Source organism: Macrosteles quadrilineatus, unplaced genomic scaffold (genome assembly GCF_028750875.1).
Source record: "Macrosteles quadrilineatus isolate MER2022 unplaced genomic scaffold, UCM_ALF_1.0 Scaffold_6__1_contigs__length_79288215, whole genome shotgun sequence".
NCBI classification, from domain to species: Eukaryota; Metazoa; Arthropoda; class Insecta; order Hemiptera; family Cicadellidae; genus Macrosteles; species Macrosteles quadrilineatus.
The window spans coordinates 73127675-73149092 of NW_026542599.1; the positions used below are offsets into that span (position 1 = coordinate 73127675).

Sequence of the window (21418 nt, forward strand, 5' to 3'; positions counted from 1 at the left end):
ACTACCTTTTGGTTAAACCAGTGGTTCTGATTTGTAATTTCAATAAAGGAATTCATCAAACAAGTTGGATGAAATTTTCATTAATTTTTTACCGTGTCATTTTGAGACAGAGTAACCTCCTTTCCCGTTTTTAGCAATAAAGAATATGTGGTTTTTTATGGGTTTTAAAAATGTTATCATTAAATACAAGTTTATCTGATAAAAAGATAGGGCATTTGCCAGGAATTATTAATGGCAGGAAAGCAGGCTTACCTTCAAATAAGTCCATAGAAACACATTAAATGATGATGTTGGTTTATTTTATGTGTCTCTATGGGCTTATTTAAAGGTAAGCCTGCTTTCCTGTCATTATCTTAATAATATCATTAAAAATACACTATGTTAATTGCATCTAGATTAAGATTATAAACAATAGGCAAAAACTATTTTCCCTGCTGTTACCTGACAAAGCAGGCTTCCTTGCACTGATTATAGCACGCAAGGTAGTAAGTAATTGCTGCATTTACTTACTTTTGCCACACTCATTTTGTTTTTCCCGCACTCCAGTATTTCAACCAAACAACACAAAACTGTGTGCTTTTATTAGGCAGGTTATATGTATGCGTTTGGAAATAAGTTGGCGACACTTCTTACTATCTACGACTACAATCAGCTGGTGCAGCATTTCACAGCCTTTTGAATTTTGACACAAGGAATTAACCGTCCAACGCTTGGATTTAACCTAAACTAAAAAGTGTTGTTTAGTGTTTGAAAGACTAATTATTTAGGCTATATGTTTTATAGTAACTGTAGGAGAAATATAACAACCAAATCTAAACCTAGGAGAAATATAAACCTAACTCGAGCGCAAAGTTCCTTTTCTGTACTCGAGAAACTTTCCACACTTGCCTGTGGCTCGTGCCTAGCCTAAACATATCTCTTGTGTGCAGCAAAGTTAAAGTTCCCCTTTGCACACTACTCACACAAATAACTATAGAGTGCAGTTATTAAGAAATAGGCATAAAAAAGCCTGATCATTCTATGTTTTTTGTCAAGACCCACTGAGTCATGTAGTGAAGGACATTGATTGGCCTAGCTAGATGATTTGTATTTCTATCTCGTACAATAAACACAGCCTAAAGTAAGTACACGATTTTGTAAATTATTAGGTAAATCATTAAAATTGCCTTGTGATTGATAAAAAATACTTATTCATTTATTGAGAAAACAAATTTACATTATTTACAAGTTGACACAAAAAATGTAGTTTTGTTTTAGTATTCTTTTAAAATAAACCAATAAAATGATAAGTCTAGGATTAACTGTATCAAAGAAGAAATTCTTTACAAGCCATTTTTGGCTGTTTGACAATAATTTTGAGTACATACCGGTATCTAAAACAAAACAACTAAAAAAAGGTAGGCTACTTAAATAATGTTAGGCCTATAGCAACTGAAAAACATTTTTTAGCCTGGATTTACTTTAAACAAATAGGATTTGATCTTAGCATAAAAATTAAACCATACAACAAGTGTAGAAAAGCAAAAGATAGACTATAAATAAAAGAAAAATGTACTAAACATTCTGCCGCATTGCAGTGAATTTTGGCTATTATTTTAATTTTATAAATAAATATGCTGAATAATAATATACTTTCTACATCTTAAGAAAATTGAAAACATAACTGTAGAACAATAGAGCCTTGATTAGTAAATAGGTAGCTTAATGTATTGTTTTATAGCGGATCTCTAGGTTATATAGTTATGTTTTACTTAGCCTACATTGAAATAGCATATGGTACACAAACTTGGGCCTAGGCCCACAATTTCTTTTAGCTAGGTATTGGATTGATCCAGTTTATAGGGACAAATTATCGAGGCTCTACTGTTTTGGTTATTGTTCCACTGATGAGTAGTTATGATCAACATTCACTTTACCCGTTGGATCTGAGGTTTCCTGAGGAATAACATTGGTCAATGGTTCAAACATTGAGGATTTGTTCAGATTTGGCTTGACAACTAAATACATATTCGGCTTACCAGAGAGAGGAATTAAATATCGTTTAGCTTGGGTATCTACAGTCTGTGATTCACTGGTACGCTTCAAATTTTTGCTTATTCCAACATCAATTGGTTGAATAGAAGGCACAATGGGCATTTTGTTTGCAGATTTCAGGACTTTGGAAGAACTGCTTAGCGTGCATGATTTTTTTAATGTCTTTTGAGGGGTTGATGAAAACGGTTGAGATCTTGCAGATGAAGAGGTTGATGGTTTGGTTGGAGACTTGGCCTTTACAAAAATATCACTTGACACAGAGTTAGACTTTGGTTGACCTTCACGTCTGTTAGACATATTTACATTTTCACTTTGAGTAGGCCTACTTTCTTCCACTGATTGTAATTGTAAATAAATAAACATACGATTTAATTGTCTTTCAACCCATTTTATCTCTGCTGTGCTTTTTAATTCTGATACTTTTGTACAAAATTGTTTAATAAGCAATTTTTTCTTTTCAGCAACAATAGATTCGTGTATTTGGTTGAAAGATGCAGTTAAGTCTTGCGACTCTTCACTAAGAGGCGACGTTGGACTCGGACTCTTTTGTAATTGCTGATGTGTTCTAATGGAGCTTTGATTTGCCTTGTTAAAAGTTTCATCTGATTGGACATCCCCAACATCTGAATCATCACCAGTATCACATCTGCTGAGTAAATCAGATGATTGTACTTCACTGATAGTTTTAACAGGGGGTTGAACAAACCTTTTGATGGGTTCGTAGGACAAATCAAAGGGTTGTATTTCTTGGATTTCAAATTCTTCTACAGGATCACTGGAAGGACCCTCAACTTTGGACGTTTGACCATCTTTGGAAGACAATGACTCTGGTAGTTGTGTTTTGACAAACCTTTTATAAAAAGATGAATTAGTAAACTTTTGAAGGTTCTCTTTAGTTAAGAGGTGCATTCTTGATATATTATTACTACTTTCAGCACTATTTCTGATTTCATCTAAAATAACATCATAAGGTATGTTTGAAGCAATCTTTGATGCTAACATTGTTCTCTCTTCATCAGTCAATCTTGTATAATACGCTTCGCATTTATGACCAACATGAGTTGAACAATATGCAACTCGTACTGTTCCATTAGGTTTAAATTCAGTCCACATCTTAGCTGGGCAGTATGCATTGATTTTAACACTGCCTTGAACTTTTGATCTTCTTTTCCTTTCTGATTCCTTCCTAAAAATGGTGTTACCTGAACGATGACACATATAATATGCAACTCCTGCTTTTTTGGAGACACATGGATTAGTTTCTTCTAAGACCATTTTCTTGTGTTTCCAAACAGTTTTGGTTGGTTTCACGTAGGATGATGTAGTTTCTTTTTCCACTTTTCTTTTCCATGCTAAAAAGTGTGATTGATTTTTGAATTTATAGTAATGCTTTTGAAGTCTTATTTCGTGAGATTTTAAAATGTGAGTTTCAAATAACTCCCGATCCTTTACATTGACACTACAAAGAGGACACTTGTACCTAGTCCTAAGTTTCGTCACCCTAATATCTTTTCCCCCATGACATAAGATCATATGCTCATTGAAAACTGAATTGTTTGTAAAACATTTGTTACATTCAATACATTTGGGTTTTTTCGTTACAAACTTGGGTTTTTTCGTTACAAACTTAACCCTAGTAAAACTAACGCCAACTTCTTGATCAGGCCTAGGCCTAGTTGGTTCACTTGTCATGTCTAGATTTCCCAGTACCTATGTTTATCGATTTTAATTCAATTAACTGTAAATAAACATCTTAACAACAGTACACCGTCAATCTAATCTACTAACAAAGGCGTAAAAAAATTCACCACACGTATAAATCATTCATAATCGTTTGTTTAAGCAAAGGTAGTGGTAAAGTTTAACTTTTAGGTTAGTTGAGTTTTGTTTAGAGTTTAGATGACAGTTAGGTGTGGTCTTCTTCTTCTATTTTAGATTTCCTAAAAAACTGGCTTAGTTAAGTTACCATGTAGCCACACTAGTTCACACAAAACTAAACAACCAAATAAAAGGACTATGAACGATTCCTCTCTGAATCAATTTCGGGTTTCGAAGAGTAGCTATGGAGGGTGGGTAGCTAAAAAAAAGTATAGTAAAATTTATATAAACAAAATCAACTAAATTATGTTTAAACTTACTAGTTAGTTCAGTCAGTGTGGACTGGACGCACAATTTTTATTTCAGCTGCAGTTATTTTAATAAGAACAAAATGAGAGCATTTATTGGCTGAGGGAACACCACTAGCGCAATGAAACGGATTGAAGCCATCGGCCTCGGTGGTCTAATGAAACGAGACCTTGCCGTCAGACCGTCACCGCCCACCTTCGTCTGTCTAGAAACGGGACAGCGGAATTGAAATCCGAACTGAACATCTGATCGCGGGTTTCTGTCATCACCGAGCCTGTTTTAAATTACGCGGGAACAAAGTACAGTAGCCGTTTAATGTTAAATATAAGTCTAAATATGTTAATTGAAAATTATTTCTTGAATGATTATAAAAAATTACAAAAAACTATATAAGTCCAAATAAAGATGAATTACATAAAAATCCTAACTATTATTAATTGTTGTTTACACTGTTTAAATAACAAAAGTATAGAAAGAAAAAGTTTAATTCCATGTCGTTCTAAATTAAAGCTAACGTAGGCCTATTTTCAGCTATGAACATTTTAAAACTAGTAACATACCTCGTGTTAAAATTCCTGGTCTTCAAAATATATTTTTCTTAAAATGTAACAATTTAACACATATATTGATACACACTCACACACACAAATAATATTTACATTTATTTACAACATATTTTCTTCATCTTGGAAACTGTAACAACAAAATGAACACCAAAATTTGGCTATTTTAAATGAGAAATATCTTATTGTGAATTTTCTATAGGCCTACTTGTTTATTTTGTTTGTTTGTCAGTGTCACAAGTTACAGCATGGGTCTACGTTTATGTTTGTAGGTACCAGTATCTCTGTGAAAATATCTGGGATGTCAGTGTGTGTGTGTTCAAGTTCAAAAACTTATATTTCAGTAAAAGATTTCCCTAGCATACCACTGGGCCGAGTGAATACAAGTACAGCAAGTATATAACTTGTGAGTAAATACTTGCGAGTATTCGTCGTTCAAGTAATCTCTTGTGAATAAAAGCGACTCTTTACTTGCAAGTAAATACTTCCTAAATGAGATGGTATACTCACTGATCTATCGGAGATGAGGGTATACTTGCAAGTATGTACTCCATTTTAAAGTAAACATTATACAGTACAAGTATATATATATATTAAATAAATAAATATAGATAAATATATATATATTGTTGAAGGTCTAAGGCCTTCATTTAAACATGTAAAATGTGAAGGTTTTGCATTATTGAGACTTGTGGATGGATTTTCATTAGCAAAATAGCTTGAACATAACGAAGGAATACCACAAAGGTTCCATCTTCAATTACCCAAGCATTATTTTGCGGAAATTACTAGAGTCACACATAATTTAAATAAGTGTATTACACTATACTGAATGTGTTACATGCATTTATCAACAAGTAAATTTAAACAAGCATGGGTTATTGATAACTAGTTGAAAAACAAGTATTTACTCTTTAGGCAAGTATTTGCTGGTGGTTATTCACACCAAATGTATAGGTTTATGAGGGTATATACTTCCTTGGAAAGGCTTTTTTAGAAGTACAAGTAAATACTCATGCTTATTCACTTCTGTTCAAGTAAATACTCAAATTATGAAAATTCAAGGCAAGTAAAAAAAATGTGAAGAACAAGAACTTTAACTTAGAAAATAAGAATGTGTCAGCTGTTACAATTTAATTTAATTTATAATTGATGGTTGATTATTACCTAATGATTACAAATTATTAAATATATTTTTTTTGCAAAGTTTTATTTACAATCTGTTTTAAATTAAATGATAAGTAAATATGATGACATTTATATAAATTAAATTAAAATTGGGGGAAAAATTATTAAAATGTATTATCTATACTAATAAATAAAAATGAGATGGTGTGTGTTTGTGTGTCTGTCTACTACTCAATAACGCAAAAACTACTGAACCGACTGGGCTCAAATTGCACACACATGAAGCTACAGTTCCGAGGATACATATAGAACTATTCCCGCTTCGATATTGTCCTAGGGCTCTGCCCAGTGGGCTTTAAAAAATTTGAGGTGAGAGATTTAAAAGTAAATATTGATTGATGGTATATCCATGGTAACAAAGAACAAACCTACAAAGTTTAAAAATATAAACAAGCAGAACTAACTGTCAAATGATTTTTTTTTTTAACAAGTATTTATTCACAATCTATTCTATACTAGAATAATAAGTAAATTTGATAACCATTTTAACATGGGTTAGTTACACTCCATCAAGTGCACTAACATACAAAAACTTTTAAAAAGTTCAACTAAAGACGATTTGGAAGGTCTATTGGATTAACTCTTTTGAGCCTATATGTAGCTTCACTATTGTCGAGGAGGTTAACTGCCAGGAAATTTGGATGGGTTTCTAATTTTCTTTGGTATTTTTCACTTCGTTTCTTTATTTCTTCTTTAACATAGGGTAATTTTGTATCTTGATGAATTACTTTATTTGTGACAAACCAAGGTGCTTGTAAAATTTTTCTCAGTGTTTTCGATTGAAACCTTTGAACTATTTCTATGTTTGAGTTGGAAGTGGTTCCCCAGAGTTGGATACCGTAGGTCCAAATAGGTTTCAATATAATTTTGTATAAAAGTAATTTATTTTCAACAGATAATTTTGAATTTCGACCAATGAGCCAATTTAGTTTGTTTGTTATTAAATTTAAATGAAGTCGTTTGTTCCAAATGTGTGAATGCCATGTAAGCCGTCTGTCGAGGTCAAATGAGTTTTGATTTCACAATAATTGTTAAATCAACAACAATAGTTGTTATTGTTGTTGTTAATTGTTGAATTATTCCACTCCACACAGCTGGTTCAAACATATTAAATACTGCACGAATATTAAAACAGAGAGGGTAAGGATTATAAATTTAAAATAATGATGTCACTAGCCCGAATGTAAACATTATTTAACATTACTTAAATGGAGCTGTCAAACAATATGTTAATATAATTTCATCAGTTACACCATTTGTTTATGTTTATGATCTATTATACTGAGTCTGTTCTAATATATGCTGTAATAATATTTTACAGGCAATAATTCGTTGTAAAAGAAATCATTCATGGATATAGGAAATAATTAAGATTCTATAATCATTGCCAAGCCATTATCCTGAGTTTTATGAGGTTTATTTTTATTTTTGTGTAAACAGCAATATAATCCCCCTTCCGCAGCAAATTTATAGACTTAGTGAATTTCCATTTACCTGATTATAATTTCGATAAAATATGTTAAAAAAATTACCATATTCTTCATATTTATTTCAATTTTCCTATTTGTTTCTATTTTTCGGTTTGTAACTGATGTTGTGATAGTTTTTTTGTTTACAGTGCAAACCATTTAACACGTTCTTTTATTGTACCTTAAAATCTATCATTGGTTTTGTATCGTAGGTAGCCTAAATAAGTACTCACAGTATGAGTACTTTATTTTTTACTTATACTTATACTTTTCCCCCTCAATGAATTCGTGTATTTCACGAAGGTGTCGAGACAAAACCCACCGATTAACAAAACTCTTATCACAAAACTGAGCACTGGCATACATGCATTGTTGACAAGACAAGCCAAAACGATTAAGTTAGTACACCACGCGACCACGCGACAGACAGCATTGAATTTGACGTTTAAGTTCGGCACTGCTCGGTAAGATTCGGAAGCGTTCGGCACAGCGCAGTAGTGGGGGAAGCGTTGTTCCGATTTCAAATTCCGCTGTCCCGTTTCTAGACAGACGAAAAAAAGGGCGGTGACAGTCTGACGGCAAGGTCTCCTTCTAACATGCCGGGCTATGAATCTTATGGTACCGGGTTCGAAACCAATCGGGGTCACAAACTTTTTGTCTAAGATTTTTGCATTATCAGCAAGTTTGGTTAGTTTGGTTAGGTTATGACAGTTTAATTTTAAAAAAAATTAAAAAATATAAAATTTAATTTGAGGCATTTATAGTTTTATTTAATGAACAGAACTATTTTTTCTATTAGTAAACCTTTATTCAATTTTGTCATTATCAGCAAGTTTGGTTAGTTAGGTTAGGTTATGACAGTTTAATTAAAAAAATTAATTATATATTTTTTTTAGTTTTAGGCCTATAATAATTTTTTTTAATTTCTAATTTTTAAACTCTCATTTTGTCCGTATTAAAAAACTGCAGCTGAAATAAAAATCGTGCGGACTGCACGGACAGTGTGGTTCACGAGACCTTACCGACAGACCGCCACCGCCCACCACCGCGCCGTGCAGAACGCATCATACCGTGCTAGCCGAACTGTTTGTTGGAAATTGTTGTCTCTATCACTGTCACTGTCAAAACGTGTCGTTTGTAGGTTAAATTTAAATTAATTTACCTGTCATAACCTAACCAAACTTGCTGATAATGAAAATTTTGAATGAAGGTTTAAGTAACTAATAACAAAAATAGTTCTGTTCATAAAATAAAATTATAAATGTCTCAAAATCAATTATCCGGCCCAATTAACCAATTATCAATTAAGCTATCCACTGCACCACCGAAACCTACGGCTGTTCAAATGAACAATTGGCAGTCAAATGAATCATTTGAATTTGAATAATTTGTTCCAACACAAGATCTTGATGTGCCTGTGGAGGAACTGTCCAGCAATCTGAACTTGTCACCTCTTGCCCTGCGACGTGACGTGGCTGATGTTATTCTTCTCTGGAAGATAGTCAATGGTCACATGAACTGTCCAGATCTCCTAGCTGAAATCGACCTCAGAGTGCCTACAAACACAAGATCTCGAGATCTGCTGGGTCGAAGATACCACTCAACCAACTTCGACTTCAACAGTCCTTTCGCAAGGTTTACTCGCCTGGGAAATCGAGTTGCGTCTGGGTGTGACCTGTTTTTCGATGGACTTCAGCAGGTTCGTCGGCAGGCCTCCTCTCTTCTTCTTTCTGGGAAAGACTAGTAATTAATTTATTGTTGTTTGTTAACCTTTATTTTCTGTTGTTGCTATGTTAGAGTATTTATTGTTGTTTGTTAATCTTATTTTTTTGTTGTTGTTACGCTTTGGATATTTATAACCTGTTATATCTTTGTTAACTTATATTTATCATCAAATTTTGCTTACCTATTTTGTTGTATTCAACCATCATGTTTATCTTTGTAAATTGGCTGCTGCCGTTGGAAATAAAATAAAATAAAATAAAATAAAATAAAATAAAATAAGATGATTATCTAATACCAGCCTTGCATGTATTTTCAGCCTGTCTATGCTTATCTGCTTTTGTACGATTATTTATTTGCATGATGTGTAAGTTTAGGTATCCTTGTACACTAATTCTTTACTATTAAAGTTGCCTGAACTTGACTTGTGCCTCTACCAGCATTTATTTATATAATTTGACTGTGTCTCATGCATTTATATAATGTCTATAGACGAATAAATATCATTTCATTTCATCATTTCATTTCATTTCAAGCAACGTATCGTTGGGGCAATGGTGTTCGCTCGAGCAGTGGTGGGCGGTGGCGGTGGCGGTCACTGAGCTATGTGGCGGTCTGTCGGCAAGGGTTAATTGTGATTTGTGGAGCTTCACTTCAGTCTCTTCTCTTTAGTCGTTCTCGTATCGACCTTCCGGGACTGTTGACCTGTTCCGGATACTGATGATCTAATTTGCGAAATTGAAAAGTAACCGGATATTCGGTATAATACGCCTGTGTCTTTGCCTTATTTTCTTTTAGCGAATTTCCCTATAGGGAAGTAGCTATTACCGTAGGTGGCACGGTAAGACCTAGACCCGGGACCGATTTACTTTTTCATTTTGATGTCCCCAGAGGCCAAAAACACTATTCGTTCAAATTTTTATATATGTATATATATATATATATATATATATATAGACTTATATATATATACGTCCGTGAACGCAATAACTTGAGTAATTTTTGTCCGATTTTGATGAAATTTGGTTTAAAGGTGTAAAGCGGGATAAACTTGAATGAGTTCGCGAACCAGCACGATCGGGACCATGGGAACGGGGCTTTACGGGGGGTTTTATGGGGTAAAAATTGGTTTTTCTCACTTTTGACCCTCAAAACACAAAATTTCCCAATTTCTCTTTAGACCTTTTTAAAGAGCTTAAAAAAACAAATAATTTAGTATATAAAAGTATTTTTGTTCGATTATTAGTAACGGATAAAATTAAAAAAATTGTAAGTTTAAAATTCCCATGTTATTCTTATGGAGAATATTGTCAAATGTTGTAGTTTGCTTGTTTATGAATATATTTTGATCAAACTTGGCAAATTTATTTATTTTGTACTAAGCTATCAATATTTTACTCAAAAACACACTTTATTAGTTTCCTTGTAGCAGCAAACCTAGGTACTTGTTAAACCTAATGTTATTAAAATATATTTAACTGAAAATCAATTCAGACAAATGGAAATTCGCTTAGTCGGCAGGTTTGCTGCGGCGGGGGTATTTATTATCAACGCGAGAAGAAGGAGATGTTCATTGTTCTACAGCATTTTCACAACTACCAGTACAGTGGCTGTAGTAGAGTGGCTTTTAAGTTGCCTGTACCATCCACTGCAGTTTCCCGGCCGGACACCGGTGTCCGCCACCAGTGGCCTCGTGTGAAAGGGCCCTTTCTGCAACGCTTCCGTCCCACTCCCTCACTCCCAGTCCCAGCCCAGCCCAGTCAAGGAAACAAGGAGTCAAGTCGTAACAACAACAACATAACGTAAGTCCCATGCACTTGTCCAATCTTTTAATTTTAATTCAATTATTCATGAAGCTTCTGTAGACTCGAGCGATTAATTTAATTGGCTATGTAGTTTCTTTCACGTGTACTGGAATAATTTATTACAGATCATAGGTAAGAAAGCTAATCAGTCTAGAATTGTTAAATTAGCCTAATGTACCTCTTGGAGGTACAGTTTCTTAACTGGGCTATGTTAATATCGATTGAAACAATCGAATTGAAAATATTGATTAATAATATTATATTTTGAACCTAACTAACCAAACTTGCTGATAATGAAAAAAAACCCTGAATGTTAACTAATCGAATGATAGCTTTTTGGGTACAGTGTCCCCTAGGCCGCTAGACACAAGCCCGGAATTGTTTTCACATTACTTTAGGCTTGACCTAGGGGTTACTGCATTAAGTTTATTACCTAGGCTACTTAGATGAAATCCATTGGTGATTTGGCGGGATTTGAACCGGAGTCCCGCGCTCTAAACCACTAAGTTAGACCAGCTTGCTCCCCACATAATTGAAATGTTACAGTCATAGGCTATTTTAAATCTGTGCAACAAAATTTCGGTACTTTTGTATTAGGCTATACGGAGGCCACTATTATACAGAAAGTCCTGTACTTTCGTCACTGTTCCATCTTTGTTCATATCTATTTCAACTTAGGCCTATCTATATACTGGTAGGCCTATTGTTCTTTATTTTATCTAAGACTAAGTAATTTAAGTTAACCCTAGATCTGGCGGTCATTTTATTCACCAGTGGCGGGTATATTTTGGCCCTTTGTTGTGGCACCATATATTTTGCGACAGAACAGTTGTTGTGAATATAGGTAATAATAATAATAAGTTTAAGTTAAAGTACACGTAAGTTATAAATGTATTTTCTTTTTTAGTGTTAAATATAGAATAGTTATAAGTTAATGATATAAAAAGGTTTGCAAATGTTCGGATTAGGCACAAATTAGAAATTTCAAAAGCGACCCACAAGAAAACTACAAAATATTTTTTTTCACATAGGCCTATACTATCCAACTTAAATGTAAAGGTTGTGTGAAATATGATTCTCTATGTAGAAAATATCAATGTTTTTGAAAAAGCCTGGTTCATAAAAATAAAATTATAAAAAAAGAAATTCTACATCTTAGGTAAGTTAGGCCTCCCAGTTTACATACTGTATTTTCTTTTTTGAAAAAAACTACCAAATTGTTGTTGCCATGTGGGAAATATTGAATGCATTAACAGAAAATAAATAGGTAACTTATGATAAGTTAGGTACTGCATGATAGAAAATAAAAAAAATCTCTCTGAAAATATATAGGCTAGTTAGGCCTATATACGTAGGGCTTAGTTGAATTCTAACATTTCTGAGTAAGTTAATTTACGGTGGAATGTAAAATTTTGAAGATTTTTTACAAATAACTTTTATGACATTTTTTTGTGTTTTGTTTACAATTTGTTTCTTGTTAAGTATTTAAGTACTTTTAAACCAGTGGCGGAGATAAGAGCCCGCAGGCCCCCCCCCCCCCGCAAGTTTGTTCGCCGGTCCCCCTCTCCCAATAATCTTTTAAAACATGTTTATTAGGCCTACCGCCCAAACTTGCATTTTTGCAATAAACTTGACAAGGCATCTCCCGAGGCCTCATCATCGTCTTCCATGATGGCGGCAAAATCGTGAATACTTCCCGTAGTCATGGAAGAATTATTATCATAGTCTACCGTGATTGCAACTGTAACCAAACCTAAGTTATAGACATCATCAGATAGCAACATCATCGTCTCCCGCGTTCACGGCCCAATGGCCAATCTAATATCACGGCCTATTATCTCCTGCGACCCATCGGTGGTGACGGGGAAATAATTTTTTCCGCAATCGCGGTAAAATCCTAGATAGTATATCTCTTGCTGGAAAAGAAATGTCATTATTGTCTTCCACAATCGCCGCAAAATATTGAACATCTCCTGCGGCCGCAGAGACATCGTCATCTTCACCCTCGGGGAAATGTTCTCGCCAATATCCACGATCGCGGCAAAAGCGTAAGTAGGCCTAATCTTTTAATTTCGTAAGCGTGAGTGATCCTTGCTGACATAATTACCGCTTTTACTTTCAATTGAGCATTATTGTATTGAGTACTGAGAAAATCGGCTCGAGCTTGATTTTCTGACTTTGTTCTTGACCTCCCAAGCTTGTAGGCCAGCCTCTGCTCGGCTCAAAAATCGATATTATATAAACCCTTTCAGACAAAAAATCAACCCTTTCAGTTTTCAAAGCAAACTGATTTTGAACCGATCTGATCTGGCCTGAGGCTAATAGGTAGGCTAAGTAACATTTTTTACCTGACTCTAAGTAAACAAATCTAAAGGGCAGCCTCCTAATAGTAAGTAGTAATTAAATTAAATGAAAATCCTTAGCTTCAATGAAGGATTGGAATTATTTATTAGCTAGTGTCCTAATCACCTAGGTTAATTTGCTGATTTTATCATGAAAAAATTGTCAAGTTCATTTAGTTGATTCAGCATAGAGGGCCCTCTCTGGTGTGACCCGCCGGGGGCTTTTACTCCATACATCTTGGGCTAGGACATAGACTAAGCAACACAAGGGAGTATGTTTTATCTATGGCTAGGAGGATTAACATTAATGTTTTAAAATCCTCCTAGGCCTGAGGCCACATTGGTTAATACGGCCCTATTATAGTGCCTTCACACAGTCCACGAGGACAGTTGATGCAACCTGCATGACTGTTGACAATTCTTTTACTTAGGTTGGTAGAGAATGTATCGATCAGTCAACTAATAGTGTTAGTTTAGCTCTAGTAAACAATTTGTCCTAGTGCTCTTGCTGGTTTGAAAAAAATTTGTCATAAAAAAACTTATGGTAGGCTAATTCTCATATAAATATTGTTATGATAGGGGACCCATGCGGTTGAGCCTGTCGCACAATCAAGGACCCGTGTCCCAAAAAAATTTACCGAAAAATTCCGGTCAAGGCTCGCGGCCCTGCACCGCGAGCCCTGCGGGGTCGCTGACGCCGCTGCTGTTTAAAACCACATATTTGTTTGTTTTTTTTTTCCGCCGCTCTTAAAGGAAAATGCGTCTTTTTACTTTCTTGCAATAGATTTCATGTTTACATTTGCAATGTTTTGACAGATAGAACTGTGAAGTGCACTCTAGTGGATGTATGGATACAACCAAACGGAATTTAGTCGAAGCTGTTCCAATTATTAAATTACTTCCCCATTTTTACTCAACATATTTACCTCAACATAAGTTTCCAATATATATAATTCTTCCGACATAAAAAATTATATATTGTGCATTTGCATAGGCTATCTTATTTATCTTTTACAAGTAATATTACTTAAATATTAATATTACTAAAAGGGTCGTGTTAAAATACTCCACAGATAGGGGGGAATGAGGACAAAACAGTGGCACAGTACCCTCACTACGTTCATCTTGCCCATCAGGAAAGACGGCGGAGAGATGACTTGGACGGGAAATTTGTGCATGTAGAGTTTTGATATTGTACGAATAATAAACGGAGATGAGGTAGAACATAGTATTCTCAGCAATGTAGTGAAATGTGGTTAGGAATGTCGAATGTCTGCTCCATTACAAAACGTTATGGATAACATTTTAAGTTTGGTTTATGGGGGTGTGACTTGTAGTTTTCTCAAAAGTTCGTGGTTACTTTGGGATCTGTATATGGATATATGGATGGCATGACTGTAAACATTTCTTAAGCACATGTTTATTTAGTCTTGGTTATTTATGCTAATTAGTTGTGTGTTTTTACAGTTGTAATCCCAGTCGACATTATGAAAGATAACATAGACGTTTTCCAGCTTCAAGTTCAACGGGATAAGAATCGTAACAGGGGTCCTCCGGTGGATTACAAGGAACATGATAGTACTTACTATGGAGTACGCTTCATCCATGAAATCGGTAAGTCTGAGCACATTAGTATTTGAGCTTACAACTTTAAAACAATCAAGGATCTCAGAGCTAGCTTAAATAGTTAGTAACCCCCTAATGAAATATAAACTCCTGATTGTCCTTGAATTACAGTAATTAAAATCGCAAAAAAAAAACAAAGGTAGACTGATTAAGATGACATGTCTACCTACAACCGCCGCCGTGTTATGATAGCGTTATCGTGATTGTTTTGTGTATGTCTCGTGTTTAATGTGCTTTTTGTGTGTAAATTTTGATGTTTTTAGCGTGTTGCAAGCTCCGAAGATGTTGCAGTTGCAATGAAATATGTAAGCTTTAAGTAATTGAGGTAAGCCTAAAAAGCCTCCTTCTATACGTAGTCCAGGGGCCATCAGATTGAATATTATAAACTATTGCAACTTCAAAACGCTGATCCGCAAGTGACTTTTGTCACTGTCTAGAAAAAAACCTACGCTGAAGCTGTCAGTGTCATGTGATTCAGTATATGAGTATTCTTGATTCTCCGCAGCTCCTTTAACACCTTATACACATCTTTATTTAAACATGTTTAATGGATTTCAAAAGGGCCCATTCCCATAAAAATGTAATCAATAGTACACTTACATTTTTTAATCTACCTTTATCGTCTACACCCCTGTATACTTAGGTGTGGACCAGCTAGATTTAATATTAACAGAAGAAATAAGGTATAAAGTAGGCTTAATTGTTTCCAATTTAACTAGCTCACTTGGCAGCCAAGGACTATTCTTAGTTCACGGACAACCATCACATTATCGTTAAAAAATAATTTGAGCCAACTCAAAGCCAAGCTGCAGTACGATCGTTTATGGACAGTGCATGTCTGTCGTAATTATATAGGCCTAGCCCAAAAAAAGTTAAAGTCAAATTTGTGTCTAGTCGCAAAGCTAAAAGAATCTCAATGGTTTTTCTTTGTTAGCGAGCACTGTAACCATTCTTCAGCCAAGTAACACATCTTATTTATATGTAGCAACAAAAGTTGAGCTGTAGAATGATGTAATTTTGGGCCTAATTTTGTCACAGTTTTCACGGAACCGATCAAATTTTCCAGGAATGAAGCTAAATGCGAGCCCACTGGTAGTGTCCACTGCAGCAGTTCTGTATCATAAATTCTTCAAAGATGCTGACAGCAGTAATTATGACAGATTTGTAAGTATTGAGACAATCTTACTCTTGCAGCTATATTGGAATAATTTACTTGCCCAAAAATCCCAATTTATATCAATTTATTCAAAAAGATGTATAGATAAACTATTGAGCAAGTTATACAAAAAGTGCATGACGTTTTTGTTCTTTTTATTAAGAATTTTTCCCAAGAAGATGGCCTTATAGGCCAGGGTCTAAGGATTGTATATGGATTTTATTATGGATAGGTTTAACAGCAGTCTTACCTTACTGTTGAAAGAGATAAAAATGATCAAATAAACACATATAATTTTTGGAGCTACTGACTACAGCTATGGTTTGATTTGGACAAAATTTTGTATGTGGTTACTAATCTATAGTACCGGTATCTCCAGGCGTTTTTTTTTTACAAAGATCCTTAAAATAATAGAAAAATCAGATTTTTACAAAAACAGCTTAAATGATTTTGATTAATATTCTGTAGGCCTATGTTATACGGTAGCCATTTTAACTCTGAACAAAACCCCAAATGTTGTAAACATTACGGTTCAGGATTACGGTAGGCCCTAATTGCAATTTTGTGATTTTAGCCATAAAATATAGTAGTTACACCGCTTACCCATTTTAAGGATTTTTGACAAGCCAATGAAAGAAAGTATGTTTTGCTGGTAAGCTACAGTTTTTTTGTGATTATAACACTTTTTACAAACTGAAGCTCGGTTAGTCAGGGTACTGAAATTGTGTTAAACAGCCACTATATAGTTTACTTTGCAGCTGATAGCGTCCACCTGCGTCTACTTGGCTGGCAAGGTGAAGGACGAGCCTGTGAAGGTGCGAGACGTTATCAACGTGTCTCGCAACACTCTCCACCGCAACTCCGTACCACTAGATCTAGGAGATGAGTATTGGAACATGAGGGACTCCATCGTACAAGGGGAACTGCTCGTCATGCGAATGCTCAAGTTTGAGGTCACCATCATTCATCCACACAAAGTGAGTACTAGGAAATTCTATTATCATGGAAATTTACGTGCATTGACATTGTCAGTGAGCAGAACATAAAATTTCAATGTATTAAGTATTAAGAGTATGAGTTCAAGTATTAAGAGAGTATGAGTGGCTAAGGAAGTATGTTTTAGTTCTCCCATTTGGATAAGTAGGTCAGTAGAGCATCCATCTTCACCTATCTTCAAACTTGTTTTTAGCACTGACGATGGATAGGAATTCAGTTTCAAAGAGTAAAAGGTATTAGTTATGCAATGTCCGACGACAAAGTTTAATTGAGTCAACTCGGTTCGGAGATTTATCAAGTAACGTGTATAGACTTTACATATCCAATAAAAGCACATGCTGTCGATTTTATTCCAAAATCAAAAACTATTTAGTCAAACTCAAAGAAGCCATCTGCAAGTTACAAGTGCTAATACCACTCTGTTTTGATTGTTTCAGTATATGCTGCATTATCTGAAGTCACTACAGACGTGGATTTATCCAGAGGAATGGAAGAAAGTTCCCATCGTTCACATGGCTTATTCTTTCCTACAGGTAAGCCTAGCAGTACCCTTGTAGTACAAATTCACTGTTTTTTACATAGTAATGCACTTAGGCCTAACTAAATATTATCGTATTTGTAGTCCTCTAATGCGAGCTGTAGATAAATAGTAACATTCTCTCTAATTTAGGAATACTGTGTTCCAATTAAGTCTAATTAGAATGTGATGTCAGCTCACTTGATACTGCATATGACATTAGTTTGGACTGTTGTCATGATGGTAGCAAATAAATGTCTTATATAAAAACCTTTTTCAATACAAGACCTATTTTTATTCCAAAAAGTTTTAATTAATTTAATCAAAACTATGTTGCTTTGCTAAAAAATAATTTTAAAACTTGAAGTATCATATGTTATTTTAGTATTTTATTTTTATGGGTACCCAAAACCCATTACAGTAGAACCCTTTATATCCAACGTCGGCATCACTGACTCCTCGGTATATCCGACCTAGTGTCCGACAATCTACTTGTTTTATATCTAGGGCAAGGAAATAGCAGAGTGCGTTCAGTTAACCAAAAGGCCGATCGTAGATGTTGCTGTAATCATGGTAGACAATCCATCGTCGCCGAGACCATAAGATACGGTCACGGATGTTGCCGTGTTTGCGGAAAACAATTACCGATGAAACTGCCAAGACATATTCATGGGTGTTGGCGCGGTTGCAAAAGATGATTCCCAATGTCGCGGAGACTGCAAACCGAACTCGTCCTGATATCTGAGCTTTTAGCTGTTCCGTCTATGGCCCGGTCTCGTAATGGTCAGATATGAAAGGTACTTGTAACGGGTCAAATGTGCAGGGGGTAAAATAACGGCTAAACCACGAACTTTAAACAGCTAAACATAAGCTGTTGAGTAAGCCTAGTCGCGACACTAAACTGACATCGTACCTAGCCTCAAATACCAAGACCGCAGACGACGTTGGTGTCAGTTTGGTTGTTTGGCTGTTCGACTGCGTCTGAGGGCGGGCTACGGGAGAGAAGATGAGCAGCGGGGTCACCTTTTGAGCGGTACGCGGCTGTAAGCCTGTTAAAGCTGTCATGCGCCTGCCTTTGCTGACATGGGGCTCAGCTGACTCTGTTTGTGCTGACCAATCAAGAAGCGTTTTAACTTTCGTCTCGATTCTGAGACGAAGGTGAAGGAAGAAGAAGAATTGTGAGGAGAATTGGTCATTGTCATCCCGGCTTTGGGTGAATTCGTTTTGAATTGGTTTTCGTTCGACCCTTTCTTCGTTTTCGTCGTTTCGTTTGTTAAATTCGTACAAGTACGTTTCGCAAGCTCCGAAAGCTTGAGTGTGGACGTCCTTTACACCTCGTTCGTCGATTGGTAAGTTGTGTAATAAACAACTAAAAGTTTTTGAATATTTTCTCTACCAGTTGTGTTTCGGCAAAACTTTGTCGAAACTCGAAGGCTAGGTCTGCTTCCAAGCCCTAGCCCTACGATATTGTAACCAACCAATTTAGTAAAGCATTGTAGTTGGTGACTTGCTGTTTCGATTTCGCCTTGAAATTTATTTTGGGAACTTCTTTTAAGAGTTAAATCTGTTTCAAAGTTCCTTTAACGTCCCGAAGTTTGCCCCAGCAGACAGGTTTCTGCTTGATAAATATTGCAGAAGTTTGCTTAAGTTACCCACATGAGTACAGTAGGTAGAAGTTTTAGTTTCTCGTTTTTCAGCTCCAGTAGCAGTTTTATTTTTAGTTTCAGCTTTTCTCTCGTTTCGTGTCTCACTTGTGCAATTTAAGCCAACTTGCTTTCTTGTTTTAGTAAATTTGGACTCTGTGGGAGTTAGGCTAGGTTAGGCCTATCTTGTACTAACCTTGTTTGTTCCAGGTTGACGACGTAACTCCGTAGGTAAGCGGAGTGACTACTTAGCTTACTTGTTGATTCGTTAAGTTCGCTAGTAGTGTGTCATTTAGATATTTGCCCACAGAGTCAAGTCAAAATTATTTATTTCCCCACAAGCCCTAGGCTAGTGTGGTGATTTCGAGTAGGGTGTTTAGTAACCCGCAACGTTCGTCTCGAGCTCTGACAACCAGGGCTATCAAATTTAGGCTATCCGAATCACTATCGACTCCTGGGAAACTCCCCGCGACCAGACTAGGGCGAATCCTGGGATCCTCGTTTTATTACCGGTGGCGTAATTTCCCACTTGTCGTCCGCCAGGAAAATTACGTCACATACTACTGTAGTTTTTGAACAACCAGAGAGAACTGATTTCATAGAATTGTAATAGATGAAATCAGAATCCGAGAATTGATTTCACAGATTCAGACTCTCGCATCAATTTCTTCTAATCGTAACCATCCAATACCCAATCAAAACTGTTGTTGCAGGATTTCCACTATTCACCTGCAATCCTGGACTACAAGGCACAACATGTGGCGATTGCTTGTATCAACTTGACCCTGCAAGTTTACGGTGTACAAATACCTTACACGGATGAAGACGAAGGGATCACTTGGTACTCGGTAAGTTGTGTGTCATCATGCTTTTGTATCGAATCCTCAATTTTTGTTCACCCCTTATTTGCATTTAATTTATTTTTTTAGACCAACTTAAATCACTATCCATTCAAATAGTTGATTGCCATTATGTGAATTGTTCATAAAACTACATGTTTAATCCTCATGTTAAAGTTGTTGCCAGTTTTAAAATGAAAATGGATGAAAGTTGAAGTGAGCCATTGGTGGATGCTGATGTAAATAATTACGTTGTGGCAAATGCAGACTTTTTAACCGAGTAAAACTGATAGCTATACTCACTGTAAGCTATAGCATCTTTTTGTCCCATCTCAGTAACAAAATAAGGTAGAAAATATAATCATAGACACTAGCGCCATACTAGCGTTATCTATGAATTACATTCAACTATACATCCCATCTATATGGACCAGCTGCAGCCAATCTTTTAGTAAAAAAGAACGTAGTTGTGTGAGCCAGTCACAGAATGCACTAGTGTCTAAAATTCCATTTTATACTTAAATTTCTTGTTGCTGATCAGGTTGATGGGTCTTACAGTTGCTATAGCTCACCATAAGTCATTCCCTAAGTTTGACTTTGTAGAAAGGTTTGCGTATTCGACGAAATTTAGATCAGCGCAATCTGTCGGTGGCTCACATCAACTACGGCAGTTTTGATAAAAAATCTGGCTACAAATTTAATAGGGGGATGGAATGTCTAATTCAACTAATATCAATTAGCTGGTGAAAAGAGAACCAGTTCTGTTAATAAAAATATTGGAAGCTGGTTCATATACAGTAGATAGGATCTCTCACTTCGCATACCTAAGTAAATGTATACAATACACAGTCAAATAAAACACAGAATTAAGTTAATACAGCATATAATATCAGAAAGGATATACAACAGTTATAAAGCTTTTATATCATTATATGGACTTTTATATAGCTCATTTAAAAATGAATTGACATATTGGGATGTTTCTAAATAATTGCTTTATAAATCTTTGTTGTCAATTTTTTTATTTTCGATTACCACAACAATTTGCTACAAACACAAGCTAAACAAATTTCAGAATATAAGGAGAAAATAAAAATCCTGTTCCAAGCTATTAGTCCAGTTTCAACCCTATGTAAGTTAATTTGTGGAAATAATTATATTTTAGTATTATTTTCTGTTGACGAGTTTTGTTCACAGGTGTTTGTGGATGACCTAACAAAAGACCATTTGTGGGAGATCATGGAAAACATTATGGACATTTATGAAAAGGAGTCAGAAACCGGATGAATCTACAAGCCTCAGTTTTGTACTCACAAATAAATGACTGAAACATGTATTTTAGGAGGCTGTGCGATTTTTCAATAAAAATGTATAATTGAATATGTTGTTTT

At 35.3% G+C, this 21418-nt stretch overlaps 2 protein-coding genes across 3 annotated transcripts in view; both read left to right on the forward strand.

Moving 5' to 3' along the window:
• The window catches only part of LOC128996931 (uncharacterized), a 324176-nt gene that overhangs the window by 124017 nt on the left and 178741 nt on the right, over positions 1-21418 (forward strand). The gene's annotated exons all lie outside the window — the stretch shown is intronic.
• On the forward strand, positions 10780-21407 carry LOC128996933 (cyclin-Q). Of its 2 annotated transcripts, none has more exons than XM_054422472.1 (7): positions 10780-10905; positions 14718-14864; positions 15943-16040; positions 16791-17009; positions 17466-17561; positions 19902-20036; positions 21225-21407. In XM_054422472.1, the coding sequence occupies exons 2-7, from the start codon at positions 14738-14740 to the stop codon at positions 21312-21314; spliced, it is 765 nt and encodes a 254-aa protein (XP_054278447.1). In that variant the 5' UTR covers positions 10780-10905; positions 14718-14737; the 3' UTR covers positions 21315-21407. The 2 variants fall into 2 exon arrangements, with proteins under 2 accessions (XP_054278447.1, XP_054278448.1); XM_054422473.1 differs by having other exon boundaries at positions 10905-11040.